Source organism: Aethalodelphis obliquidens, unplaced genomic scaffold (assembly GCF_003676395.1).
Source record: "Aethalodelphis obliquidens isolate GAN/ISIS:26980383/991018 unplaced genomic scaffold, ASM367639v1 scaffold25, whole genome shotgun sequence".
NCBI lineage: Eukaryota > Metazoa > Chordata > Mammalia > Artiodactyla > Delphinidae > Aethalodelphis > Aethalodelphis obliquidens.
Window position 1 is genome coordinate 6,336,521 of NW_020837969.1, and position 17,471 is coordinate 6,353,991.

Consider the following 17,471-nt stretch of genomic DNA (forward strand, 5'->3'; position numbering starts at 1 on the left):
GGATCTTAGCTCTCAATTTCTCCAATGACTTATTATGGAATAACTAAAAATTCTCCTTTCAACAAATACTATCTTCGAAATTTTAGAAACTGACCCTGCTACATATTTATGTCGTACTGTCATTGACCGAATTCTGTTCTCCCCCCCGAGATTCTTATGTTAAAGCCCTAACCCCCAATGTGACTGTATTTGGAGATGGGGCTTTTAGGAAAATAAATGAGGTCATAAGAGTGGGCCCTGATCCAACAGGAATGGAGCCTTATAAGGAGAGATTAGGACACAGACAAGTGCATGCAAAGGAGAGACACAGGGAGAAGGCAGCTGTCTACAAGCCAAAGAAAGAGACCTCAAGAGAAACCAACCCTGCTGACACCAGGACTTGATCTTGGACTTCCAGCCTCCAGAACTGTGAGCAAATAAATTTCTGTTGTTTAAGCCACAAAGTGTGATACTTTATTATGAGAGCCCTAGCAGGCTAATACAGGCACCTTCATAAAAATTAAGGTAACCTTAATTAAACCTCATAAGTGCACTTCATTGAAACTTTGCATCAGGTCAGCTATTTTTTTGTACTCCTTTCTACTAATTTGAACGCATCTGTAAAATTAACCGACTGGATGAATTTGATTTTGTCTTAATCAAGAATATGAGTCAAAGGAAATAAAGAGAAGCAAGGAGGGGATAGGATAAAGAGGAGAGGAAGGATGGTCTTAGATTCTGGTCATGGTTCCTTCCACATATGAACTGGCTTGCCTGAGTACGGAGAAGAAACTCAAAATGCTCTACAGAATGTATGTCACTATTTACCCAAACTAAGAGGGCTGATGAGAATAAATTCATTCTTCACTAACTCTTTAGAATTAAAGCCAAAGAATGCATATATTGCAGTGTGACACTTTCCCAAGCTTTCAATGCCATGACGTCTATTCTTCACATACTATTTCTTCCCAGTCATTTAATTTGCTTATTGAAGTTTTTTTTTTTTTAGAGAACTAGGAGCATCTTTTGTTCTTTTTTTTAATATATATATTTATTTATTTATTTTTGGCTGTGTTGGGTCTTCATTGCTGCATGCAGGCTTTCTCTAGTTGCGGTGAGCGGGGGCTACTCTTCGCTGTGGTGCGCAGGCTTCTCATTGCAGTGCCTTCTCTTGTTGCGGAGCACAGGCTCTAGGCGCACAGGCTTCAGTAGTTGTGGCTCGTGGGCTCAGTAGTTGTGGCGCACGGGCTTAGTTGCTCCGCGGCATGTGGGATCTTCCCAGACCAGAGATCAAACCCATGTCCCCTGCACTGGCAGGCGGATTCCCAACCACTGCGCCACCAGGGAAGTCCCTTAAAGTCTATTTTAATTAAAAAACATCTGAGTTCTTTCCCAGGTATATGGAAGCCACGGAAGTGAAGACCAGGTATCTTTCCTTAGGAACTCCCTGATTAGTGAGGAAGCAAAATATGTATACGTGTGTGATATAAAGAAAATTGATAAGTGTTATAATAAAGATAGCCAGACACGAAAGCAGAGTGGAGGAAAGAGAGTGGAGGTCAGTCACAGCTGTCATACATATCTCTAGTTATACTCACAGGGCTTAAATGAGCAAAAGCTCGCTATTGCCCTTTTTATTTATTTATTTTTTAATTTAACCCAACAGTAAGGTTCCCAAAACACCTGCTTTTGGTTGGGATGAGGGAGCAAAGAGATCTCTGTTCTGCATGCTACAGTTAATCTGCACCTTATAATGCTCACAAGTTGGCAGTTTGGAAATATTTAGTTTTCTGAATGTCTATATATTAATATGCATTTTTCTACACATATAAAATACTTAATATTTTATAAATACAATAATTATAAGAAATATAAAACTGGAGAGTCTGTTTCCTCGTATTTTGCTTGTAAATAACTATTTTTGAATAGCATTATTTCTGTTTCATACAAACTGTAAAAAAAAATCCTTTTAAAAGAAAATTTTACTTCGTGGCATAAATTCCACTACTTATTAATCTATTCCCGTTTATACATGCACCCAGTAGTTTAAAATACTTTTTGTCAAAATATATATGAATTTTATTTCCCTTTAAAAGACTCAGGAAAAGAGGAAAGGAGACGGGCAGTAAGTACACTAACCTCCAACACCACAGGGTCACTGATCATGGGACTTGGGGCAGCACGGATCGGTGGTACCACTGTCTTGTGTCCAGCGGATGACTTTCAGATTTATATATTTTCAGAGCTCACCATAACTTTAGCTTTTCTTCTTTAATCGATTATTAAAGTCTTATTAACAAGTCTGTCTTCCATACAAATTTCACTCTTAATATTTAGAAAATTACATATCAAATAATATATTCAGAAAAGGCATAGAAAAATGCTAGTAATCCCCTTCTGAATATCAAAGAGCCTGTTATATAGTTCCATGACCTGATGGTTATTATGTAATTTTAAAGGATTTGCATAAAGTAACATATATTGAATATTTATTATGTACTTGACACTCATGCTAGGCACTTTACATATATAGCTCACTGTTTTTTTATATCCTACAGATAATTACTTTTTAGTTTCTTAAGGTAAGTGTCCATCAAGTTCTAGGTCTTTAAATTTTTCTGTTTATTTGGTTTTTGTACATTGGCATTTTTTTCTATTTAATTTAACAATCTGGGTAACCATATATATATATATAAACACACACCATTAAAAATGCCAGACAAAATCATGTTAATTTAGAATAAGCTATTAAACCCATAAAAATAAACCAAAAAACCTCATACATTCATATTAAATGTATGTAAAATTTTAAAATCTAAAATTTTCATAAGCTACATATATGTAAAGAAAGAAGCATGGGAAAGTTACCTGAGAAAAATAACACCCATACAATGGAAGCCATTTGAGCCCATCTTTCAGCACATAGCGCACGTGTCCGAGAGCGTTCTGCCTGATGGCCAACATATCAGCAACGATCCAGTCAACTGCAAAGACAGAACCAATTAGTGCATAAGCGGCCCTGGCTGAACGCCAGCATCCCCTCCACAGAAACACAAAATGCCTCTTCACAAGACTGTATGAGGATATGCTTTGAAAAATATTAGGGTTGGAATTGTTAAATTACTTTAAAACAACCTCAGACATTTGCAAAATATAAATTCTGTGGAGTTTTTTAGTTGGTTTTTGGTTTTTTTGTTTTTACGGTTCTTGAAAAGCTTCTCGTCTCAGGGATAAAATGCAAAAGTCACAAACCATCAGAGTAATCCAAAAGCAGCATGAACAAAATAAAATAGGCTTCTCTCATTCTTGACGTCTAGAAAACATGAAATTATAAGCAAAAAAATGGCTAAATGAAGCTGTCATGTGCAAGTAAATATTCTGTATATACCAATATGTTCAACAAGAGGCAAGGACATTTTATCTTTTTTTTTTTTTTTTTGCGGTACGCGGGCCTCTCACTGCCGTGGCCTCTCCCGTTGCGGAGCACAGGCTCCGGACGCGCAGGCTCAACGGCCATGGCTCACGGGCCCAGCCGCTCCGCGGCATGTGGGATCTTCCCGGACCGGGGCACGAACCTGTGTCCCCTGCATCAGCAGGCGGACTCCCAACCACTGCGCCACCAGGGAAGCCCGGACATTTTATCTTGACCAATGACTTTCAGGACACAATAATAGGTTATAATGGAATTCAAAACAAAGATCTCTCAAAGCTTACAACTATGCTGGGCACATATGTGTTCTTTACATAATCAAAGGACACGTAGCCAGGCTGCTAATGACTCTAATTCCATAGATATGTTATGACTAAAAGTTCAAAAAAAACAAAAATAAGAAGGCACAAGTGAGGTGCCAACAAAGAACTCAAAAAACCTATAGGAAGAAACAGGTTGTTAATTGATCTTTCAAGCGGAGCAAATTCTGAACAGAAGTAGCCCTTCCTTGGGACTAGCCTTCCTGCCAAAGCAAAGAACCGGAGACCAGCAAACTGTACAGAAGATGGCAAACAGAAGAGATGATTTAAAGAGATCAAGAGGAAATAAAATGAAGTTAAGCCAGCAAATGGTAAAGGGTCTGGAGGACCAGAGAGATCTGGATTTGAAAATAAATGGCTGCCAACTACCCTCTTTCTTCATAAAAATGAAAATGATAAAAATGAAATGTGAGGGCTTCCCTGGTGGCGCAGTGGTTGAGAGTCCGCCTGCCAATGCAGGGGATACGGGTTCGTGCCCCGGTCCGGGAAGATCCCACATGCCGTGGAGCGGCTGGGCCCGTGAGCCATGGCCGCTGGGCCTGCGCGTCCGGCGCCTGTGCTCCGCAACGGGAGGGGCCACAGCAGTGAGAGGCCCGCATACGACAAAAAAAAAAAAAAAAAAAAAAAAAAAGAAATGTGAGGGAGACTTTTCTCGTATCTACAGATGAACTGGAAGATGGGATACTTGAAAAAAAATTAATAAGAATCTGTGAAAGGATTCAGTCATCGGATCACAAGTGTATTCAGGGCCAGGGAAATGAAAACAAAAGGAGCAAATTCGAGAGGAAATTTTTTTTTTTTTTAATAAAAACCCGGTAGGAAATTAAAACCAAGAAAATAACGGAGTAACAATAAAATTTCAACCAAAAGGGACAGTTTTCCACAGGATTACAGGAAGATTAACTCTTAGCTGTGTGATATTCTTTAGGCAATGCACCATACTGGACAGAATATCCTAAAGAAGTATATTAGCCAAGTTAAACATTAAAAATTATCCTTTTGCAAAAATGTTTTATCAATTATTATAAATCTTTCTTTTTAATCTTTTTTATCATTCATAATTAACTCTTTCTTGATGATTTAAGAGGTACAATGATTACATCTATAATTCCTATTATGGCTCCTTTAAATAGAGTGATGCAAAGATTTTCCCCTGTAGTAAATGATCCCCAGCAGTGGTGTCTACCAGTTGGTGACGCCTACTCTATGGAACTATCAATTATCACTTTTCTCTAAAGTATGTACCTCCCTATTGAAGCCCTCTCCCTATCCCCTTCCCTGTAATTCAGATCAATTAAACAGTCACTGATAAACACATTTCTTTCTAACCATGTCTTGGAAACTAAATAATCAAGCTAATGTTATAACTATACCTAATGTAAAAGTAAACAGACTCAGAATAAATTCAGAGAACTTAGCGTATGGTTTCCAGGCTACAGTATATTCTGGAACATATTTGGGATACAAGGCTAAAAACAAGATTTGGTATCTTTTCCTGAAACAATCATTTTTTAAAATGTGGAAGAATTTGAAAATTCATTTTTATATTAAAACACACATGGTTATATGGTAGGCTAGGATACATCTTCCAATAACTTTTAAGAGAAAGTGTAAAATTTACAAAGTATGTCATGTTGTAACGGACTGTCCTGGCTATACCCTTAGATTTCTGAAATATTTAGTGGAAAAATTTTAAGAACTAATTTAGCAGTCAAGAGACACAAGCTTTGTGCCATCATTTTTTGCTACTCAATTATCTTTTTTACTTTTTTAAATTCTCAACTAGGTTTCAGATAGGAGACACTAGACTACAGCTGAGTTACTGACGGCTGAGATGCTAATGTATTACCTTTATAATAACTATTCACACATTTTGTGTTCTGGCATGAGATCAAGAAATGCAGCTGTGTAAGAATTCTTCTATGGTGATCCGGCCCAAGCCGTTGTTCCCATTAACTGGGAAGAGAGGAGGGGAGGGCAGTGAGGAGAGGCAGCAAGAGAAGATGACAGCTTTTTCATCTGTGTTATCAGGTGACAACAGCTCCCAACTCATAAGGGCACAGCGCGGTCTGAAGGAGATCCTGCATGTGAGCACTCGCCTAACACGGATCCGGCGTGCCCTCGGGATTAGCTGTCATCATCATCACCCCTACTGTTCGCTGCCCGTGTGAGCCGGGCTCTCTGTGAGATTACGAGCTAGCCTATGGAAACTGCCTAAAAGCCTTGACCAGCAGACATGACTCACACCTGACCAATAAGGCTCAGAGAGGCTAAGTCATTTGCCCACAGTCACACAGCCTATTGCAGAATAGCTTATGAATTGGGCTCTGACTCCACAGCCCAGGCCTCCCCATACATGTTGTTAGTCAAGACAAATGTCACCTAAACCAAGAAAAGGGAACCTTCGTGAGATTAAAAAGGTACAGAGTGTCCAAAGCAGAGAGCTAAAGAAGGCCGAGAGGAAGGAATAGTGGTCACTGCAGCCTTGCTGACTCTGGAGATAAATAAGTTAACAGAGACTAAGAATGCAGAGACAGCAAGGGCACATCAAGTGAAAACGGGACCAGAGGGGCGAATTCAAATGCCAATTCTTTGGCTGCCCGGCCAGGGAAAGACTCTTGTATTCTGGCAGGCCTCGCAGAGGGAGAGCAAGGAAGCCTAAGCCGAACAGCAGCTTTCTGTTCTTTCTGCTACTGACATTTTCAGATTACTCGGTTGTGGTTTTTCATACCTCAAAAGGGTTTTAAAAGGGGTACCTAGACACAGCAGGCCAACGAGCCATGTCCCTGGATAAGCTTTAGGGACCTCTGGAACCTCAAACTCTAGGCAAAGTTTTATGTGCCCATTTTTCTGGGAAAAGGCTACGTATCTTCTATCATATTCTAACTGAAGCCTATAATTCTAAAGTAATTTAAAGTCACTATCTAGTTATGTTCCTAAATTATGGATTTTTTAAAGCATTCAAAAAGCAACCTTCTTAACCCTGAATGACGGACTGGTATGGGGCCGGTACTAAAAGTCCAGGCACTCAGAGGTCGGGTGAGAGGACGGGAATGCAGACTGGTTCTCTGTGATGAGACAGGTAACGTTTTCACGTCAGCCGTGGGCTGCCTAAGGAGCTCACACTTCCCATTTTACCTTTCCAGGTCCAAACACAGAATCGTGAAAACTCTGTGTCCTTCCAAATGTTTTCCCAGAAGTCCTCACTCTGAAGTAATGGATATAAAGGCCAACACATAGTAAGCAGACAAATGACAGCAGTGGCTATAATTTTTGTATTATTATTTTTATTGCTACTACTCCCACCTCCAGGAATGTTCAGGGAGTACTTATTCCACAGGTTTGTGCTAGTACCAAAGCTCTGTTAGCAGAACACTATTTCCATTGAAACCTGGAAAAAGGAAAGTTGGCATGGAACCTAACAAGGAATTTTAAGAGAGAATTCTTTAAACAGAAAGAAAACTCTAAATGAAATTAACCAGGGGCGCAACATAAAGGAAATTGCGCTATCATGAGCCACTCCCTGCCCTAGACCCACAAATCCTTTTTATTTGGATATTGGAACCCTGGTAGACATATGCCATCAGCAGCAGAACAGGAATAGCAAGACTGTGTTAGCAGTAAAAAGCCCGATATGACTGAAGAAACAGTCAAAATAAAGAGGAAGTCAGGCTGCTTTATAGGTCAGAGTTAGAAGTAGACCCTGACCACAGGGCTGGTTGCTTTGCTAAAGTCAAATGTAATTAAATCAAATAGTCTTAGCAGTCATGGTAATAAAGCCAGGGAAATACAGATACATCAAATTCCTATTCACCCTTCAGAGCATCAGCTCTTGACCTAGAAAACTGAGTGTAATCAGTAACAAGATAAGTTGAGAAAGATGCACCTCAACTTCTTTACCTTTCTTTACCTTCCAGAAGGTATCCGTAGTAATAAAAGTAACCGTGAAGAAACACAGCTGACAGGAGGAAGATAAAGGACAGCCACAGGCATTAGTGATTTCTCAATCATGTGTTATCATTCATCAGCTTGTTTTTAGCTTTGAACTTCTGGGTACTACATTTTTTAAAGTAATAAAAATAGAATTTAGGAAGTGTGTATCAAAAGCAGTTACAGCTTTGAAAAAATATAAAGTGGGATGTTTCTTGGACTGAATTATTTGGAGAACTGAAAAGTACCTTAACCACTGTTAATTTCTTAGTTTGGTTACTGTATAAGATGCCGTCATTGGGACAAACTTGGTGGAGTCAATGGACTCTACATAGTATTTTTGTAAATCCTTGTGAATCTACAATTATTTCAATATAAAAAGTGTTTTTTTTAAGTACCTTGAGCTAATTTAACGTATATACTGCGCTACACTGGAGAGCAGAGTCTTCTGTGATTCCTCTGATAGAAGAGCAAGATATAATTAAACCCAAACATTTGAAGAAGCAAAAGGAACTGCAGACATTAGTAATTAATACTGTGTTTAAGGAAATGAGTACTCACAAATCAGTACAACCTTTCTGCAGCTTAACAATCAAAAATATAAAATGTTTATACAGTATGATGCACAAATTCCACTTCCAAGAACAAAACTTAAAAAGGAAGAATATTCAAAGAAAGAGAAAAAAAGGAAAGAAAATAGCTTATATACACCCAGCAGAGGGAAAAGGAAAATTCATAGCTTTCACATTCCTGATTTTCCAAAAAACTAAAATCACAAAAATACGAGGTCACATATAATATCTGCATTGAAAATTCATGTTTTACCAACAACAACAAATCCATTTAAAAATATCAGAACATTACTTTGAATTACTTTCCTACTGTGCGTAGAGACACCTGTTTCATGCAAATGAAATACAAACCTGTGCTTTGATGATTTGCCAAATATATTATATTTTCTTTGTTTTTGGGCAAATCTCCATACAGCAATATCTAAAAGATAAAATAAAGAGAGACATTACTTTGATATTTTAAAACATGTACTACTGTAACATACAAAATATGACAATGTCAAAAAATTGACAAATACGCGATGTCATGAATAGTCCCACCCATGATTAACAACTATTAGACTTCTCTTAGGAGTCTCAGAGACCATAAACAGCACATGTCCATAAAGCAGTTGAGTGCAGGGCAGGTTAATGGTCATAAAGTAAAGCAATGGTCAGTATCCTCCTGAGTTTTTACTGACTGCTCACAACATCTGAAACACTGTTCATAAGGTACAGCGTCCTTCAAAGAGTCTACAGTGCAGTGGAAGAGACAGGCGTGCATACAATAACTGTGATGAGACATAATGCAGATATTATGAAAATACAGTCTATTTTAAAGAACTGTCAACTGCAGGCAGTAGTAGCATTCATTAGGTGTGGTTTCAGCAGAGAAGGTTCATGAAGAGAGGAACAAAGGAATGGAAGCAGCAGCATCTGAGGCCAGTAAGGGTGCACCTGGCAGGGTGCCGGCACACCCAGGCTGCACCTAGAGACGGTGAGGGGTGCAGGCGGACCGGAGGAGATCTGAACCAGAACGTACAGTCTTCTGAATACCAAGCTAAAGATGAAAACTTTATTCTGTAAGTAATGGGGAAACTTGGTCACACGATTGGGACTCTTTACATCTCTATACAGAGCACAGGGAGTTCAGGATCAGTGGCTTCTAGGAAGGGGAAGCTGCACAACAGGGCGGGGTGTACACAGCAGGCTGCAACTCCAGCTGTCGTGCTTCCTTTCTTTAGCTGGGTGGTGGGTACACAGGTGCTCCTTATGAGTCTTTCTGTAGTTCTCTCTGTCTCAAATATTTCATAATAAATTATTTAAAGAAATTGGAAGTACATTTTTAAAGACTTCAAACGAAATGACTCCTAACAGTGGTATTTTTTTATTCAGGGCGTTTTTGTTTCTGTATCTTGTCATCACAGATTATTCAAGATTATGAATTAGCTACAGATCTATCTTTTTAGATAGCCACAGAGATTATCTTTTGATCACACCACTACTCATTTATATCTTAACAACAGAACAAAGAAAAAGACATTAAGCCAACCTCTCTGTAGATAAACAGAGTTAGATGACAAAGTTCTGGAGACCAGGGACTCAGACTGAGATTTCTTATATCTTCCCCAGAAAACTATACAGTGCGATGCAGGTAATATGAGTTTAGATTTCTCCTCAACAGTTTTTCATTAAGAAAGCGTATCAGTGCCAAAACAAAAGGACGAAATCAATCACTTGATCCACGCAGGGTTAAAAGTGGAGTCCTGGTGTGTGAGCAATGCCCCTTCCTACCAACGAGCCAGAATTGCTTTGAGACCATTGGGTGGCACGTACTGGGTTTAAAGTACTGCAGCTACACAACAGAGTATTTCTGGCTTGACTTCCGTGGATGAGACATTCACAATGGAAGGCTGTGGTTTAACGGATTCAATCTGAATACCACTCTTTGGAGACCTGCCTGCCCCCAGGCTGAAGACAGAACTTGAACCACTAGGAGACTCTCCTTCCCTTTTCTTGCTCTGAGCTTCATTTAGAGACTACAGCCTTTTAAGGTAAATGGCATACAAGCTATTAAAAGGCATTTTTTTTAGTTTCATTGTGGTAATCATTTCATAATGCATACGTATATCAAAACATCACATTGAACACCTTAAATATGTATAATTTTATATTTTTGAAAAATAAACTAAAAATCTAAACAATGGGAGAGCTCCCAGGCCGATCCCCTGCCCTCCAAAGCCCCCTCCAGGCTGCGTAGGTCCCTGGGGGCATAGGATGGAGGCCGGGCAGATCAGGAGAGGCAGGTGGAAGGGGCCCTCCCAGACCGCAGGAGCAGGAGAGGAGAGGAGGGTGTTTGCCCCGCCCACTGGAGCCCAGGAAGCCTGCTGGGCTCCCGGGTGAGGTCCCCTGACCTCTGAGACCAGGGATGGGGGGCACGCCTGGGCCCCTTTGTTCCTTGAGCTCAAGCCCCACTGCCCACAGCCCCCAGGGCCTTTTCCAGCCCTGTGGGTCCTGAGCATTGACCCCGCCCACCACCCAAAGCTTGCCCCTGCTTAGGCCCCGCCCTCCACAGTCAAGGCCTCCCCCCGCCCCCTTTTTTTCTTTTCCCTCCTCCTCTTTTTTACTATTGTGGTCCTAATGTACCTTCCGGTTGTTGATTCAGCTATATTTTTATTTTTATATTCTTCCTAACATACCTGTTAGTTTCCTAGTCTAATTTTATTTTTTACTTTGCTATTTTTTTTATTGTTTTTTTTTTGTTTTTTGGGTTTTTTTGCTGCCTCAGATGCCTTGCGGGATCTTGGTTCACGAGCCCCTTGTCGGACCAGAGCTCCTGCGGTGGGAGCTCCGAGTCTGAACCACTGGACTAACAGAGAACCTCAGACGCCAGGGAATATTCATCAGAGTGAGGTCTCATGGAGGTCCTCATCTCAGCACCAAGACCCAGCCCTACCCAACAGCCTACAAACCCCAGTGTAGGAAACCTCAGGCCAAACAACCAGTAAGACAGGAACACAGCCCCACTCATTAAAAAAAAAAAAAGAGAGATGGCAAAAAAAATATGTCACAGATGAAGGAGCAGGGTAAAAACCTACAAGACCAAATAAATGAAGAGGAAATAGGCAATCTACAAAAAAGAATTCAGAGTAATGATAGTAAAGATGATCCAGAATCTCTGAAACAGAATGGAGGCACAGATTGAGAAAATATAAGAAATGTTTAACAAAGATCTAGAAGAACTAAAGAACAAAAAAACAGATATGAAGAACACAATAACTGAAATGAAAAATACACTAGAAAGAATCAATAATAGAATAACTGAAACAGAGGACAAATAAGCGAGCTGGAAGACAGAATGGTGGAGATAACTGCCGAGGAGCAGAATAAAGAAAAAAGAATGAAAAGAATTGAGGACAGTCTCAGAGACCCATGGGACAACACTAAATGTGCCAACATTCGAATTATAGGGGTCCCAGGAAAAGAAGAGAAAAAGAAAGGATCTGAGAAAATATTTGAAGAGATTATAGTTGAAAACGTCCCTAACGTGGGAAAGGAAACAGTCACCCAAGGCCAGAAAGCACAGAGAGTCCCATACAGGATAAACCCTAGGAAAAACACACCAAGACACATATTAATCAAAATAACAAAAATTAAATTCCAAGAAAAAATATTAAAAGCAGCAAGGGAAAGACAAAAAAATACCATACAAAGGAATCCCCATAAGGTTATCAGCTGATTTTTCAGTGGAAACTCTGCAGGCCAGAAGGGAGTGGCAGGATACACTTAAGGTGATGAAAGAGAAAAACCTACAACCAAGATTACTCTACCCAGCAAGGATCTCATTCATATTCGATGGAGGAGTCAAAAGCTTTTCAGACAAGCAAAAACTAAGAGAATTCAGTACCACCAAACCAGCTTTACAAGAAATGCTAAAGAAACTTCTCTAAGCCAGGAAACACAAGAGAAGAAAAAGACCCACAAAAACAAACCCCAAACAACTAAGAAAATGGTAATAGGAACACACATATCGATAATAACCTTGAATGTAAATGGACTAAATGCCCCAACCAAAAGACACAGACTGGCTGAATGGTTACAAAAACAAGACCCATCTATATGCTGTGTACAAGAGACCCACTTCAGACCTAGGGACACATACAGACTGAAAGTGAGGGGATGGAAAAAGATATTCCATGCAAATGGAAATCAAAAGAAAACTGGAATAGCAATAGTCATATCAGATAAAACAGACTTTAAAATAAAGACTGTTACAAGAGGTAAGGAGGGACACTATATAATGATCAAAGGATCAACCCAAGAAGAAGATATAACAATTATAAATGTTTATGCACCCAACATAGGAGCACCTCAATACATAAGGCAAATGCTAACAACCATGAAAGAAGAAATCGACAGTAACACAATAATAGTAGGGGACTTTAACACCCCACTTACACTAACGGACAGATCATCCAAACAGAAAATAAATAAAGAAACACAAGTTTTAAATGACACAATAGACCAGATAGATCTAATTGATATTTATAGAACATTCCACCCAAAAGTGGCAGAATACACTTTCTTCTCAAGTGCACATGGAACATTCTCCAGGATAGGTCACATCCTGGGTCATAAATCAAGCCTTAGAAAATTTAAGAAAATTGAAATCATATCAAGCATCTTTTCTGACCACAATGCTATGAGACTAGAAATCAGTTTACAGGAAAAAAACCGTAAAAAACCACAAATACACGGAGGCTAAACAGTGTACTACTAAATAACCTGGAGATCACTGAAGAAATCAAAGAAGAAATTAAAAAATACATAGAAACAAATGACAACGAAACCACGACAACCCAAAACTGATGGGACACAGCAAAAGCAGTTCTAAGAGGGAAGTTTATAGCAATACAATCTCACCTCAAGAAACAAGAAAAGTCTCAAAGAAACAATCTAACCCTACATTTAAAACAACTAGAAAAAGGACAAAGAAAATCCAAAGTCAATAGAAGGAAAGAAATCATAAAGATCAGAGCAGAAATAAGTGAAATAGAAATAAAGAAAACAATAGCAAAGATCAATAAAAGCTGGTTATTTGAGAAGATAAAGCCAGACTCATCAAGAAAAAAGGGAGATGACGCAAATCAATCAAATTAGAAATGAAAACGGAGAAATCACACTTGACACTGCAGAAATACAAAGGATTATACGAGACTGCTACAAACAACTATATACCAATAAAATGGACAACCATGAAGAAATGCACAAATTCTTGGAAAGGCACAACTTTCCAAGACTGAACCAGGAAGAATTAGAAAATATAAACAGACCTATCACAAGTAATGAAATTGAAACCGTAATTTAAAATCTTCCAACAAACAGAAGTCCAGGACCAGATGGCTTCACAGGTGAATTCTATCAAACACTTAGAGAAGAGCTAACACCTATCCTTCTCAAACTCTCCCAAAAAATTGCAAAGGGAGAAACACTCCCAAATTCATTCTACGAAGCCACCATCACCCTGCTACCAAAACCAGAAAAAGATATCACAAAAAAAGAAAATTATAGACCAATATCACTGATGAACATAGATGCAAAAATCCTGAACAAAATACTAGCAAACAGAATCCAACAGCACACTGTAAGGATCATACACCATGATCAAGTGGGATTTATCCCAGGGATGCAAGGATTCTTCAATATACACAAATCAATCAATGTGATACACCATATTAACAAATCAAGGAATAAAAACCATATGATCATCTCAATAGATGCAGAAAAAGCTTCTGACAAAATTCAACACCCATTTATGAAACAAACTCTCCAGAAAATGGGCATAGAGGGAACCTACCTCAACATAATAAAGGCCATATATGACAAACCCACAGGAAACATACTCAATGGTGAAAAACTGAAAGCATTTCCACTAAGATCAGGAACAAGACAAGGATGTCCACTCTCGCCACTATTATTCAACATAGTTTTGGAAGTCCTAACCACAGCAATCAGAGAAGAAAAAGAAATAAAAGGAATACAAATTGTAAAAGAAGAAGTAAAACTGTACTGTTTGCCTATGACATGATACTATACATAGAGAATCCTAAAGATACCACCAGAAAACTACTAGAACTAATCAATGAATTTGGTAAGGCTGCAGGATACAAAATTAATGCACAGAAATCTCTAGCATTCCTATACACCAACAACGAAAAATCAGAAGGAGAAATTAAGGAAACACTCCCATTTACCACTGCAACAAAAAGAATAAAATACCTAGGAATAAACCTGCCTAAGGAGGCGAAAGACTTGTACTCAGAAAACTATAAAACACTGATGAAAGAAATCAAAGATGACATAAACAGTTGGAAAAATTTATCATGCTCTTGGATTGGAAGAATCAATATCGTGAAAATGACTATACTAACCAAAGCAATATACAGGTTCAATGCAATCCCCATCAAACTATCAATGGCATTCTTCACAGAATTAGAACAAAAAATTTAACAATTCGTATGGAAACACAAAAGACCCCAAATAGCCAAAGCAATTTTGAGAAAGAAAAAGGGAGCTAGAGGAATCAGGTTCCCCAAATTCAAACTATACCAGAAAGCTACAGCAATCAAGACAGTACAGTACTAGCACAAAAACAGAAATACAGATCAGTGGTACAGGGTAGAATGGCCAGAGATAAACCCACGCACATATGGGCACCTAATTTACAACAAAGGAGGCAAGAACATACAGTGGAGAAAAGACAGCCTCTTCAATAAGTGGTGCTGGGAAAACTGGACAGCTACATGTCAAAGAATGAAATTAGAACACTACCTAACACCATACACAAACATAAACTCCAAATGGATTAAAGACTTAAATGTAAGACCAGACACTATAAAACTTTTAGAGGAAAACACTCTGACATAAACCACAGCAAGATCTTCTTTGACCCACCTCCTAGAGTAGGAAATAAAAACAAAAATAAACAAATGGGACTTAATTAAACTTAAAAGCTCTTGTACAGCAAAGGAAACCATAAACAAGACAAAAAGACAACCTTCAGAATGGGAGAAAACATTTGCAAATGAAACAACAAAGGATTAATCTCCAAAATATACAAACAGCTCATGGAGCTCAATATCAAGAAAACAAACAATCCAGTTAAAAAATGGGCGGAAGATCAACATCACTAATTATTAGAGAAATGCAAGTCAAAACTACAATGAGGTATCACCTCACATCAGTCAGAATGGCCACTGTCAAAAAACCCAGAAACAATAAATGACGGAAAGGGTGTGGTGAAAAGGGAACCCTCCTGCACTGTTGGTGGGAATGTAAACTGATACAGCCACTATGGAGAACAGTATGGAGGTTCCTTAAAAAACTAAAAATAGAACTACCATATGACCCAGCAATCCCACTACTGGGCATACACCCTGAGAAAACCGTAATTCAAGAAGAGTCATGTACCACAATGTTCACTGCAGCACTATTTACAATAGCCCGGACATGGAAGCAACCTAAGTGTCCATTGACAGATGAATGGATAAAGAAGATGTGGCACATATATACAATGGAATATTACTCAGCCATAAAAAGAAACGAAATTGAGTTATTTGTAGTGAGGTGGATGGACCTAGAGTCTGTCATACAGAGTGAAGTAAGTCAGAAAGAGAAAACAAATACCATATGCTAACACATATAAATGGAATCTAAAAAAAGACGGTATTGATGAACCTAGTTGCAGGGCAGGAATAAAGAGGTAGACATAGAGAATGGACTTGAGGACACGGGGAGGGAGAGCGAAGCTGGGGAGAAGCGAGAGTAGCATGGACATATATACACTACCGAATGTAAAATAGTTGGCTGGTGGGAAGCAGCAGCATAGCTCAGGGAGATCAGCTCGGTGCTTTGTGATGACCTACGCGGGTGGGAAACGGAGAATGGGAGGGAGGCTCAAGAGGGAGGGGATATGGGGACATGTGTGTGCATATGGCTGATTCGCTTTGTTGTGCAACAGAAACCAACACAGTACTGTGAAGCAATTATACTCCAATAAAGATCTATTTTTAAAAAAATTTAAATAATGTGCATGTCTCACAAGATTTACAGTGTCAATCATACAGAAAACAGCACTGCAAACTTTATCTCCTATAAAACCCAATATATCCCACTTTAAAATAAAACAAGCATGTTGAGGGTGAAAAGGAAACCACAAAAATAAGCACAGTCATCTAATGTCATGACAAACAATTCCCAACAGTGAATATAGTCAGTACATGCATTGCCACCAGAACAACGTCTGGCCGCTATCTGGTCCAGCTCTCTGATTTCACGCTTTAGCGGGCTGAGGCACAGAACCACCAAGTCGCCTTGTTCAGTGACCCATGATCAGTTAATGGGCACCACCAGTTTAAGATGCCACACCTCCACTACTTGGGCTTAGTCCATATACTATATACCAAGCTGGCCTTAAAATGCCACAGTTTTCCACTTTGTTTACAGACACAAACATGAACTGAAAAGCTTTGCAGGAAAGCCATCTCTGCAATCCCTGTAAAACTCACTAATTTTCCCCATCCCTAAATGGCTTCCAAACAATCGACATTTTCTATATTTAGCTTATCTCAGTAACAAAGTTAAACATGCCCAGTGTTTAAAAGTAGATCTTCAGTGGTTATCTAGAGAAAGTAAGATAAGTAATGAATTCTGGTGGGCAAAACAGATGGGCGAAATGTGAAAGGAACAAAATCTTAATTCCTAGCCATTGAAGGGAAAATAATAAATACATAGTTCATAAAGTTCATTAAAGTTTATTTTTCAGTATGCATCTCACTGAAATAAAAGCTATTTCCAATTAAGATGCAAAAGAAGATGGTAAGCCTCTGACGTAACATAATTTAGGATCTCAAAGTAGGTATTTGGATTGGTTGCCTCTTAAGTTGTTTCTTTTTTATTTGTCATTATCACTTGTTTGGAATTCAACAGAAATAAAAAGTTACAAAGAATAGCCCTTCGTATTTAAAAATTTACAAGCTCTAAAAGCAAAGTAAATGAAATGATGAACTGCAAATCTTACTGCAATAGACGCAAATTATTAAGTACTTCAAATAAATGTTGATTATCCAAAGAAAGGAATGCATGGTTACAATGTTTATGTACCACATATATGCAGTTTTTAAGGCCTTTCACTTAATTTATTTCCGAGGCTTCAATGAAAAAGCATTTCACTCCAACTTAAAATTATCAAACTTCTTCTGT

General features: G+C 38.8%; 1 protein-coding gene across 5 annotated transcripts in view; it reads right to left on the minus strand.

The window, feature by feature from the left end:
* AGPAT5 (1-acylglycerol-3-phosphate O-acyltransferase 5) overlaps positions 1-17,471 on the minus strand; it is a 60,483-nt gene that overhangs the window by 33,879 nt on the left and 9,133 nt on the right. For all 5 annotated transcript variants that reach the window (XM_027122532.1, XM_027122533.1, XM_027122535.1 and 2 more), the window contains 2 exons: positions 8,583-8,652; positions 2,848-2,963 (listed from right to left, as the gene is read on the minus strand). In XM_027122532.1, the coding sequence (XP_026978333.1) occupies positions 2,848-2,963; positions 8,583-8,652 (186 nt within the window). The remainder of the gene's footprint in view (positions 1-2,847; positions 2,964-8,582; positions 8,653-17,471) is intronic.